Here is a 13600-nt window from a genome sequence, read left to right on the forward strand (position 1 = left end):
TACTTGTTACCTCCTATATTTAAATAGGTCACTTTGAGTTTCAGACTCTCCATCTGAACAACCATTTTTCCAGGATATTAAATACAGGTTGAAATATGAAAGTATTTTGATTAGTCTCCAAGAGTCCTTAAAATCCTAAAATTTCATGTACTTTTAATTTTACCTATAGAAAAATGGGGCTGGTAGAAAGCAATAAAATAATAGAAGAAAAGAACACCAAGGAAAGCAGAGAAGAAAGTAATCAGGAAAAGATCATAGAAAAGTCATGGAAGAAGAAAAAAAGACTCTAGCAAAAAAAAAAGAAGAGTTCATGCAACTAGGCAGGGTACTACTTTGAAGAAAAACTAAGCTGGGAAGTCAGTAAACCGAGAAATCTATAAGAAATAGCCTCTAAATATGATTAACATATTTCTACATAGATATTCTCCAATAAGAGTAAAATAATTCATCTATAGGACTTACCTGGTCTTGCTTATGAAACAAAAACCTATGTCTTGTCACCACAACTAAGTCAGATCTGCTCTAAAAACTTTGATGATAAAAACAAGGTACTGGTCTACCTCTTTAACTCTTAAACATGTTAGAACAAAGTCTTGGATTAACCAGTGTTCTAAGGGAAATCTCTAAAAAGAGTTAACATATGACAAAATGTGACTTTGTGAATTCATCCCATCTGAACCTGGACCTTGATCCTAATGATGCACAGGTATCCATCAATCTGTGCTGAGGGGCAAGAGAAGGGATTTGGGAGCAAGGTAGGCTGATGGCAAACTCAAGGGTCAGTTACTTTTTAGCTATGAAATCATAGACCAATTAATCAACCTCTCTGAACCACATTTGACTGACTACTACAAAGTAGGTGATAGTAGCACAGATGTTTTACAAAACTGTGTGATGACTATGTGAGATGATAAATATTAAGCACATAATATTTGTCTAGCCCAGAGTAGAATACTCAACAGATAGTGATTTCTTTCCTCTATATGTTCTGAGTTAAAATATACGTTTTAAAAAACCATAAAGTCTTACCTGAATATAGACTCTACAGAACTCACATGCACTATTAAAGAGAAAAAGTAAAATACATTAAATCAACAAATATAGATAGAAAATACAGAATATTAAAAACATAAGAGGGCATGATGGCACATGCCTGTAATCCCAGCTACTTGGGAAGGTGAGGCAGGAGGATCACCGGAGGAGCCCAGGAGTCTGAAAGTAGCCTGGGAGACATCATGATACTTTAACTTAATTTAAAAGAATCATGCACACTTTCATGCATGATCCAGATATTGTATAAAAAAGCATAATACTCAGATGCTTTGTTATAAAGACTGAGATAATTTGATATACAGCATTCCTTTGGGACAATACATTAAGACTATAGTAAAACTATTATTAAGTATACTACTGGTAGAAAATTGATGCATTAAGAACTATTATTTCCCCTCCTTTATAGTTCTCAAATGAGAGGAAAAATCGAATTTAGCACAATTTGATATCTAAAAGTGAACTACAGTGTACAATAGCCATAATGCAAACAGAATCCTATAAGACTGACAGAAAATTGTATTATTAGCAGAATTAGTATAAGTGGACAGTGTCAACCTTAGAAAGTATAATTTCTAGACAAATGAACTCGGAGCAGTTAGAACAGAGGATACAGTAGTCTCTCTTGATCTGTTCTACTTATAGAAAGAAACACACACACATGATTTCCCTCTGCTTTCACACCACAAACATCAAAACAGAAGACTTCTGCGACCAAATGTTTGGAGGATTTTCTCCACCAACAAGTAGGCAATCAATTCTGTAGCAGAAACCAGCTGGTTGTCCTCTATTCAATTCCAACACTATCTGTCTAGAAATAGTCTCAGATTCCACAGGTTGAAGGCTCAGTCTCACAAGACTGCCCTCCCATACCAATTGCAAATCTGTGTCTCTGAAACTTCTAACCAGCTGATTTCAAGTTGGGGTTCTCAAGACTCCCTCTTTGGGTTTGATTAACATGCTAGAGGGCCCCAAAGATGAAGGGAAACACATTTACCAGTTTATTATAAAGGGTATCACAAAGGAGACACATGAATAGATGCATATGGCAAGTTATGGGGGAAGGGGCATGGAGCTTCCATGCCCTCCCAGGGCACATCAGCCTCCAAATACTTCCATACATTCAGCTTTCTGGAAGGTCTTTGATCCCAGTCATTCTGGGTTCTTAAGAAAGCTTTATTACATAGGCATGAATGAAAAAATCTGCGGCCACTGGTAATTGACCTTATCTTCAGCTCCTGTCACCTCCTAGGAGGTTTAGGGATGGGGCTGAAAGTCCCAACACTCTAATCATGCCTTGTTCTTTTTTGTGACAAGCTCCTTTCCTGAAGCTATCTAGGGACTGTCAGTTATCACTCAATTATTAGCATACAAAGACATCACTTTGGAGATTCTAAACATTTTATGAGTTGTATGCCACAAAACAGTGTGGAAGACCAAACATATACTTCACAATATAATATTGAAGGTTTGGATTTCTGTGACTTCAGCTACTTGTGGCCAACTGTAGTCCAAAATATTAAATGGGGGATTCCAGAAATATACAAGTCATAAGTCTTAAATAGTGTGTCATTCTAAGGAATATGATGAAATATTAAGACACCCTGTTGCATCTCACCCAGGTCATGAGTCATCCCTTTGTATATGCTATCTGCCCATTAGTCATCAAAATGGTCTGTTCCTGAATCCCAACCATCAACACTATCATGGCTCAATGATCCAGGGTCACATAAAGCAGATGATCCTCCTTCTGATGTGTAGTCAGATAGCCAGAAATAATTAGTAGCCTAACACCACATGACAACTCCTACCTCATTCTCCTGACTTCATCTCATCACATAGGCATTATATCATCTCACAATTATCATATGAGTGAGAAGGGTGAGTACAATACAAGACACTTTGAGAGACCACATTCACTTAACTTTGATTATAATATATTGTTATTGTTTTATTTTATTATGAGTTATTGTTAATCTCTTTCTGTGCCTAATTTATGAATTAAACTTTATCAGAAATATTCATGTATAGAAAAAATATGAATGTATAAGGTTCCATACTATCCACAGTTTCAGACATTCACTGGGTGTCTTAGAAAATATCCCCTGTGGATAAGGGTGAATTACTGTACTGTGCACGTGTGTATGTGTGTGTGTGTGTGTGTGTGTGAGAGAGAGAGAGAGAGAGACAGAGAGAGAGAGAGACAACACAGATCTCCACTCTCCACAAGAAACACATAAAAAAACAGCACTTTTCCTCACACATGACCCTTAGCTTTTGACAATTCTGGAAAAATGCTGGCACATGTACTCTCCAGTCTAGACAATTTTCCAGACCCTGTGTATGTTGGCTGCTTCAGTTACAAAAAGTTAGGTAGGATCATGGGAAATTTCTTCTTGGACACCAGAAACATTAACCACATCAATAGTACACTTAAGAACTCTAAAAGAATTCTTTTGAACAGATTACCACTGAAAAACTTGTAAGTTAAATCCAATTGACTTTTCAGTAATCTCATGAAATTCTCACATTTAAAAGAAATTTGCAACATCACTTTCTCTGACTGCTCTCCTACTTTTCATTAGCCACTGCTCAGTCACCTTTACCAAGTCCTTTGACTCTGTAAAATGTTGATAGTCCCAGGGTTTTGTCAATGGCTTTCTTCTTATTCTACATCTTCTGCATAATGGATACGCTCATTGAGATCTATGGCTTTGCCTAATAATTGTAATAAAATTATTCTAGGCCTGCATCTCCAACCATAGTACTATCTCCAGCTACAAACACCTATAATCCAATTACTTATTGAAAATATCCCACATAAATGTTTCATTAAACTCAATATGTAAAGAAAACTTCGGTCTGTTCCATGACTGTTTGCACTTCTCTGTTGACCTGACAGTTTCCTACTCCTTCCCCATGAGCATTGTAAATGCTAATGCACAATGTGGAAACTTATGAATGACCTGAGATTTTTTTCTGTCCCCTAGCTTTTTAAACTCAATAATCAGTAAATCATATTAACTATACCTATTTTCTGCCTTTGCTTAATCTTTCCATTGCCACTGGAAATACAAACTTATTTTATATTTATATTTCCTAGTCAGAAATGGCCCCTTAACTGATGGCTTTCACAGGGAAAAAGAAACCCTACTTGTCAGGGATCAGAAAAAGTGATTAGAAAAATATTTATAAAGATAGTTACAGGAAATAGACACAAACCTTCTTGGAAGGCCGTGGTTAGAGGTTTGCACAACTTCAGTAAATGATTTGGCTGAAAGCAGCCTAATCCTCTTTACTGTGAGTGGACAGCAATGGAGCAAATAACTAGGGAATGTGGAGGAGTTTATCTAAATAGCTTGTTTACTCATATGGTCCTAAGACCAAACTTTGATCATCCGAGGGTGCATGATTGCTTTGTACTGGGGGGTCAGCAGTGTTAATTACCCTCTAGTGGTGTTGACTTGAGACCTTTGTCTCAAGGAATTCATGGTTATGGAATTCCAAATTCAGCTTACCAAATGGTTTTTAGACAAAGTTTTATTGGAATACAGTCATGCCTATTTCCTCACACATTATCTATGACTGCTTTCATCCTACAATGGTAGAGTTGAAAAGCCGTGATAGGGACCACATCACCTAACATATTTCCTATTTGGCCCTTTACAGGAAAGGTTTGCCAATCTCTGGTTTATACCATGACCAGAATGCCCTGATACTTAATCTAATCTTGTGACTCCCCTACTCAAACATTTCCAATGCATCTCTGCAGAAAATATTGCTGGCTTCCTATACGTAGCCATTATTTATTCTTTCTTGCTACAGAAACACAAGTATATTCATATATTTATTATTCCATTACCCCCATCTCATCTACAAAATGAGAAACCATTATTCTAAGCTAATCACAGTAAAAACATTTGCATTTCTAGTGACTGGTTTACAAATGAGTATGTGTACTAGGGAGGCTGAGGCAGGAGAATTGCTTGAGTGCAGGAGGCGGAGGTGGTAGTGAGCCGAGATCATGCCATTGCACTCCAGCCTGGGCGACAGAGTGAGACTGTCTCCAAAAACATAAATACTTAAAATGCATTCCTGTGTTTTAAATATTTAACTATTTAAGTCAGGTTAAAGCAAAAAGCAAACATGCAAAACTAAAATGTAAGACCGTTTCATCATTAAGGATACGTTTATCATTTGACATCCATGAAGTGTATATCTGGTTTTAAAAAGCAAATTTAACTTCTGATCTCAGCATCCCTAAAGTTCACATTTCATGCAGAGGGTCCAACAAACTCGAATCATACTTTGGGAAGTCACCATTTTCACTCATGTTTAGAAGTGTACCCTGGATCATTTCAGATCTAACATGTTGTAATACCATAGCTCCAATAATCTGTGGGTCACAGTTCGAATTGTTAGTGGAATGTATGATTGCACAAGGAAATACTTTAAATATTTTAGTTTTAATTTCTAATAACTAAAAAAAATAGATAAAACTAACTTAAAGACTCTGAAATCTGCATGTTTTCATTTTATTTATTATTAATCAGCATGAAATTGTGTAATTAACTATGGTGCAGTCATACAATGGAATTTTATAAAGAACCTAATATTAAAAAACACAGTTAATTGTGTCCATTATGGATGTCTCTAAAAATTATAATGCTGATCAAAAAAGAACATTGCTGAACATGACACTGTACAACCATGTACGCATTGGAAGTTGAAAAAAAACTACATATTAAATATGACCATGTAACGTGTTGTAAAATATTTAAACATGCATAAGAATAGTTTTCAAAACTGGTTTAGAATACTGGTTACTTCTAGGCAATAAATGGTAGTTGTGTAAAAAGACTCTAAAGCCAAATGCTTCAGAATCACAGTTGTATGAAAAAGTGTGTTTATCAAATAGTCATAAAGAAATGATTAATTATTTTCCTCATCTTTACAAGGTAAAGGTACCACTCACAAAAACAGACACACACAGGCACCCACACAGACACACACACACACAAAGAGTTCAGTAATCAGAGTTACTGATTTTCTTAGGATTCTCAAAGTGACAACACTGAAATGAGGTAATTAATGTTAAAACACAATTGTTATATCAGTAAAATAAATGTTCCCCAAAGTAAACTGTGGAATTTGAATTAAGCTTAGAAGAACTAAAAAAAAAAAAAAAAAAAAAAAAAAAAAAAAAAAAAAAAAAAGTAGAGTTTCAAAATTCACCTTCTTAAATCTTTAATACAAATTCAAAATAGAAAACATTACAGTTTCAGGATACAAAAGTAGAAACAACTGAGATTAAGGCAACATTTTTAAAAAAATACTATTGAAAATTACTGTTCTTGTAATATCAGTTTTTCAAACATAAATATCATTATTGCCATTATTTAGATCAAATCTTTTCATCAAAGTTGAAAAAAATAAAGCATTAGGGATAGAAAGACTATCAAAATATCCAATATTGAAATATTCATCTTTTCATAGTTAAATTGAAAAATTTACCCGGTCTCAACGTTTGTTCATTCTTCCATTCGAAGGCTTCATTTGGAACAGAGTTTTGCATGTCAACAGCAGGCTAAATGGGTTTGGAAGCAAAATGATTAATAAAGAATGTATACTTCGCAAAATACGTAGTTAATAAGTCATTCAAAATGAAATTATAAAATTCAATACCTTAAAGTCAGAGGGCTTTTCAGGAAACTCTAAAAAGCAAAAGAGATTTATTATCAATCATAGGTAAATATGACAAAACCAACCACAAATGAATGCAATGACAGTATCTAATTGAGTCCTCTTGCTCAGCTTTGAGAATTATTCCTTTAGGTTTAGGGGGCTTTTCTTTTGGTTTCTTTCTTTAGGATACTCACATGACAGAAATACACTGAAGAAAATATAAATAGAGGTTTCACAGATCATGCAGTTAAGACTTCAAAAGCGAGATTGTGTTTCACGTGTAAAAAGAGTTGATATAAGAAAATAAATGTCAAAGCTGAACATGGAATGCTACACCATATACTAAAAGAAACACATTAGAATCATTTATATTATTCTATTCATCATGTTCTTTAATGTGGCCTATCTTTGGAAAGGTATATAGTTACGATGAGAGTTCAGTTGAATTTAGAATTGACATCTCATCAGTGAAGTGCCATGAATTGATCAGCTTGGATAAATACTTAGGTCATTATACTAAATATAAACATTCATTGTTTTCCATAACCGTATGGTGTAATCATATGCCTACATTTCTGTATCCTCTAGTGTATCCATCTGAATGCTTCTTGATCCATTCATGCAAGAAGATGTATAAAACTCATCATGGAAATAATTTACAATAAGCTTTCAATATTGATATATTTATATATAAATTAACTGCAAGAGATATATTAAACATAAATAACTTTTATATTGTTAAGTCACCACAGTATTTATTTTAAAAAGCAATCTTATTATTCAAGTATAAATTCAGTATATTTTTAGTTCCTATAAATCGTCTGATTTTGTGTATCGTTAGTCTATAATAAATTTTTGTGGAATGGCAATTTTATCAAAACAACTCATTTTTTTTTTTTTTTTTTTTTTTTTTTTTTTTTTGAGACAGAATCTCGCTTTGTCACCCAGGCTGCAGTGCAGTGGTGCGATCTCGGCTCACTGCAAGCTCCAGCTCCCGGGTTCAGGCTATTCTCCTGCCTCAGCCTCCCGAGTAGCTGGAACTACAGGCACCTGCCACCACGCCTGGCTAATTTTTTGTACTTTTAGTAGACATGGGGTTTCACCATATTAGCCAGGATGGTCTCCATTTGCTGACCTCGTGATCCGCCCACCTCACCCTCCCAAAGTGCTGGGATTACAGGCATAAGCCACCGCACCTGGCCAAAACAACTCATTTTCTTAAAAATAAAGCCAATGTTCTTACTTTCAAATATATTTCATTTGAATAGATAATATCAACTAAATATATATTTGTCATGAGTGATTGTAATAGCGAAACCTAGTGAGACCAAGATATTCTAAGAAGTGAGGAAAGTCAGAAAATAAGGAAGAGAAAAGGACTATAAAAGGGAATGAAGACTAAGGAAGACAGAGAGTACAGGGAGTTTATGAAGGAACAAGAAGCAGAGCTATAATTTTCTGACCAGTTTTGGTACTGGAGGATCATTTTATATTCTTGCCATCTTTCTAACCATGATCTATCTTTTCTTTAAAAAGTGTTTTATTTTGCCACCTCAATTATATAAACCTGCTTCTTATTCCTTCATGAACTCCCTGTACTCTCTCTGTCTTCCTTAGTCTTCATTCCCTTTTTACTCCTTTTCTCTTACTTATTTCCAGACTTTCCTCACTTCTTAGAGTATCTTGGTTTCAAAAAATAATTCAGTTCGTTTTGTGTACTCTATATATATCCTGTTGCCAAAACCTGAAAATACATACAACTTATCATCATTTTACTCATCTCTTTTCAATGTTATGTATTTAGTGGGTAATTTTATCTGACTATGAGCATATATCTTTCTTCATGCATTTAGACAAACATATGGTTAAATGACTTTTCAAATAAAAAATGGTTCTTACCTTCTACTTCTCTATTTACATGCTTCATTACACTTTGATCAGTAGACTCAGGTATATACACTTGAACTTTTGTAGAACTCTCAAAGAGACTCTGTTAAAAGTAATGTCAATAGATAATTTTGAATTTAAAATCAAAAGAAGCATCAAAATTCCTAATTAAAATATTTTTTAAACTCAATTTCTGATTTCAAAGGCAATTTGATTTAAGGATAGGCACATATTGAAAATCACAACATTTTGATAGAAAACCTCACACATGCTATATCTAGATCAAAGTTTATCTGTTATCTTCATGTGGCTATTGACTTGGTTACTGAGCATGAAAAATAAGCAACATTGACAAAACTTTTCACTCATCTGTATATTTCAAAAAGTAGCTCACTTAAAAATATCTTACTTTATCTTCCTCACCAAAAATCAAGAAGGCACATCAAACAAAGTACAACACTTGCTACCTGAAATAACACATGTTGGGGTTCAATCAGGCTGGTGGGAAAAATATTAGATAGAGATAGTTATATAAATAGACACAAATCTTCTTGAAAGGCCGAGAAGTTTGTATAACTTTGGTAATATATATGGTTGAAGGCAACTTGATCTTTACCTTTAAACAAATTAAAGTAGTCATAAAGGAAGGCAGAGTAGTTTACCTAGCTAGCTTGTTTACTCATATAATCTTAAGACTAACTTTTGATGTACCACAGGCGCTTAAGGGCTTTTTACTCGAGAAGTCCACAATGTCAATCACCCTCTAATGGTGTTGACTCAAGCTTTTGTTAATTAATCTTACTGAATGATTGTGAGTCTGACTAGCTGATCAGGGCCATAGTGGCAACTGTTTACAGAACTCAGCAGGAAGTCTGTAAGCCACTTGGACACCCTCAGCTGGACTGACAGAGCAGAATATCTGTGTGTCAATGTACTTTATTCATCTGTCGCCGGGTCAGAGGTCTGCAAGGGACAGACTCCCTGCATCGGTGCCCCCTCCAGAGGAGTGCTGCTGCAAATACATACTGTATTAAACATTGAAAATACTCATGATTATAGAATTACTTAGTGTTAAAAATGATGCATGGCATGAAGACAATGTTAAGAATAAGTCATATAAAGTATACTCAGAGCATTGTAGAAGTCGCTTTATTTAGGTAAACGGGGAGTTAAAATAATCAAAATGTTTTTGATAAAATGTCTGCTGATAGAAAAAGTACTTGAATAAAATGAAAAAGTACTAAGGAAAACTTATATGTATCTTATGTTTAAATGACAGCAGACAAGTATTGGAAAGTCTTTTTTTGTCTATGGACAAATTAGATAAAGTCAACTTGTCTATTGACATCTCATTTCTGTTACCACTGTGCAGCAGGGGCTTGGATCTAAGAGGTCAGTCACTTCCTGTGTCTTTCCACAGTTGTGACCTTGGACTACATCATTATTATTTGGTACTTATGTTGCATAAGCATGGCTACCACAAACAGACTCAAAGAGGTCTATTTGTAAAAATAATTTCTACTTTTTAAAACACTCAAACAAATTGTTATTATAGTCCCACTGGTTTCCTATTCTTTATGCATTGTTTTCTCCTGAAATGTTCCTTCAGGTCTATACTGGACAATACAGATATGTCAATAATTTCAAATCCAAAGCATTATCTTTTATGTTTCAAGTTGTACAAAGCCACAGCTTAAACTGGTTTTCTATGAATCCAATTAGAACTTTTGTATGTCTAGATATACTACCGAATCATATATTTGCCCAAAGGTGGACTCAGAGTAATTCTTTAGCTTTTGGTCAAATTTCACCTCAGAACTCATGTGAATTACTTGTGAATTCTAAGCCTTATTTTTTACACTATACTACACAGTTGTCTGAAACTAATTCTGAAAATTATCAGAATTTCACTACCAAGCAGTAATCTACTTAGCACATAGATATTTAAATATTTCTTTTTTTGGAGACAGAGTCTCACTCTATCACCCAGACTGGAGTACAATGGCCCGATCTGAGTGCAATGGCACGATCTCAGCTCACTGCAACAGCCATCTCCCAGGTTCAAGTGATTCTCCTGCCTCAGCTTCCCAAGTAGCTGGGATTAGAGGTGTGTGCCACCACACCCAACTAATTTTGTATTTTTAGTATAGACAGGGCTTCACCATATTAGCCAGGCTGGTCTCGAAATCCTGACCTCAGGTGATCCTCCCAACTCGGGCCTCCCAAAGTGCTGGGATTACAGGCATGAGTCATCATGCCCAGCCAAGAATGTTTTTAGAAAAATCAGAATTTCTCTTGAGCATATGCAGTGGTAAGAAAACCAAGTCAAAGCCTCTGACTTTATATTTTCACAATACTCAGTATTAATATTCTTAGAGAATAATAACATCAATAATACACAGTACCTCAGAATCACAAGAATTTTCTTCATCTTCCTCTTGTTTGGATTCTGTTGGGAACCTCTGATCTATAAAAGGTTAATCACAGACATATTCATGAGAACATTTCTTCTTATAAAATTTTAAAACATATACAAATCTATTTTCATTCATGAATCTGTGGACTTTCTTCTGTAGCCTGTATATTCTATCGGTGGATAACCACCACCACTTCTATAGTCAATTGGTTAGAGTTGCAATCTTAAAATCTAAAAATCAACTTTATACTCATTAGAATGCAAATAAAATAAAAATTTGATTAGTTTGTATTAATTATTTCTTCACAAAAGTCATATCCTCTTCTCCCGTGAAACACACTATGTCAGAGATTTGCTATTCATTCAGGTAACTTTAATTACCTATCATCTCTCATTACTTTCTAAGTTTTTGGTTTTTACTATTACTTAGTTTTATTGACTAAGCAATCTTTATTACATAGTTCTTCAAAAAAATTATTTATCAATAAATAAGAGTCTGCAAAATACTAACTTTTTGATATTAGCAAAATATATATCCAACCCTTTTAAATTTCAATATGCCATGACAGTATATTTGGTGTGTATATGTTTTAGATAAATAAGCTTAAAGAACTTGTACTGCATATAAATTAAAAACTGCTTTAATTACAATGAGATAGTCTTTCCTTAATGCAACAATATCTTCACAATCAACTTGTGCCTCCTTGGAGAAACATTACAAATTTATAGGAAAAATGATTGCCTTAAGTAACCTAAATTTCCCACATTTCTTAGAATTAAATCAAGGTCCATGCAAGACCCAAGGAATACTGAGCACCATGAGGCAGAACACGAATATATAACAGAAATATTCTAAACGCATCTGAAGTGAATTCACTCAAATTTCCTAGTTAGACATGGCCCCTTAACTGATGGCTTTCACAGGGAAAAAGAAACTCTACCAATTACTATTGTATTTTTTAAGTTAAAAAAATTCAGTAAAAGAAATCAAAGTAAAATAATGGCAAAGAAAGACCTACATGTTTAAATGTGTAAATTGAGCTTCTGAACTTGATTCTTTTTACCCTGAATGGGTCAAACTTTCATAATAGATTGATACTAGGCCACAGATTGGTGACAAAAAAAAAAAAAAAAAGGACTATAGCATGAACTACTACAAAAGCTTCATCTTTAAATCTTTTTATGTAATTACCCTCCATCTTTCTTCTATATGAAGGGCCAGCAAACTATAGACCGCAGGCCAAATTCAGCTTACCAAACAGTTTTCTATACAAAGTTTTATTGGAGTACAATCTTGCCTATTTGCTCATACATTATCTATGACTGCTTTCACCCTACAATACAGACTTCGATAGCTGTTATAGAGACCACATGGCCTAGCATTTTTTTTTTTTTTTTGAGATGGAATATTGCTCTGTCACCCAGGCTAGAGTGTAGTGGTGCGATCTCAGCTCCCTGAAACCTCTGCCTCCTGGGCTCAAGTGATTCTCCTGCCTCAGCCTCCCAAGTAGCTGGGATTACAGGCGCACACCACCATGCCTGGCTACTTTTTGTATTTTTAGTAGAGACGGTGTTTCAACATGTTGGCCAGGCTGTTCTCGAACTCCTGACTTCATGATCCACGTGCCTCAGCCTCCCAAAGTGCTGGGATTACAGGCTTGAGCCACCGTGCCCAGCAGCCTAACATATTCCCTATCTGGCACTTTACAGGAAAAGTTTGCCAATCTCTGCCTTATACCATATCCAGTATGCCCTGATACTCAAATCTAATCTTGTGACTCCCCTGCTCAAACTTTTTCAATGAATCCTTGCAGAAAACATTGCTGACTTCCTACGCATAGACATTATTTATTCTTTCTTGCTGCAGAAACACAAGTTTCTTTAGATGTTCAGTATTCCATTACCCCAATCCCATCTCAAAAAGAGAAATTATTATTCTAAGCTAATCACAGTAATTACATTTGCTTTCCTAGTGACTGGTTTAGATATAAGCATGTGGTATAATCCAGCCAATAAAATGTTACAGGAAGATTACTGGAAGCTTCCAAGTTTTCTCCCTCTTTAAAAGAAACATGTGAACAAAAGCAACCCTTCCAGCTTTTAAATATTGTCTTGAGAGAGCATGATTACTGGAGCTGTTGCTAATTAACCAACTAAAAGTGGGATCCCAGCTGGGCACAGTGGCTCACACCTGAATTCCCAGCACTTTTGGAGGCCAAGGCGGGCATATCAGCAGGTCACAAGTTTGAGTCTGGCCAATATAGTGAAACCCCATCTCTACTAAAAATACAAAAAAATTATCCAGGTGTGGTGGCAGGCACCTGTAATCCTAGCTACTTGGGAGGCTGAGGCAGGATAATCGCATGAAGCCAGGAGGCGGAGGTTGTAGTCAGCCGAGATTGCTTGTGCCATTGCACCCCAACTCAGGCGACAGTTTGAGACTCTGTCTCACAAAAAAAAAAAAAAAAAAAAAAAAAAAAAAAAACAGACAGTGAGATCCTATGATATCCCTGTACCACCAAAACAACTTTAGTTCCTATGGTTTTAGCCATTTTTCGTTAG

At 35.1% G+C, this 13600-nt stretch overlaps 1 protein-coding gene across 1 annotated transcript in view; it reads right to left on the bottom strand.

Moving 5' to 3' along the window:
• Positions 1 to 13600, bottom strand: part of LOC105470745 (ankyrin repeat domain-containing protein 30B-like) — a 135891-nt gene that overhangs the window by 104577 nt on the left and 17714 nt on the right. Inside the window, exons 8-12 of the mRNA XM_071068728.1 lie at positions 11028 to 11089; positions 8635 to 8725; positions 6736 to 6764; positions 6565 to 6637; positions 1030 to 1060 (exon numbers count right to left, since the gene is read on the bottom strand). Of these exons, the coding sequence (XP_070924829.1) occupies positions 1030 to 1060; positions 6565 to 6637; positions 6736 to 6764; positions 8635 to 8725; positions 11028 to 11089 (286 nt within the window). The remainder of the gene's footprint in view (positions 1 to 1029; positions 1061 to 6564; positions 6638 to 6735; positions 6765 to 8634; positions 8726 to 11027; positions 11090 to 13600) is intronic.

Source organism: Macaca nemestrina, chromosome 9, assembly GCF_043159975.1.
Source record: "Macaca nemestrina isolate mMacNem1 chromosome 9, mMacNem.hap1, whole genome shotgun sequence".
In the NCBI taxonomy this organism is placed as follows: Eukaryota; Metazoa; Chordata; class Mammalia; order Primates; family Cercopithecidae; genus Macaca; species Macaca nemestrina.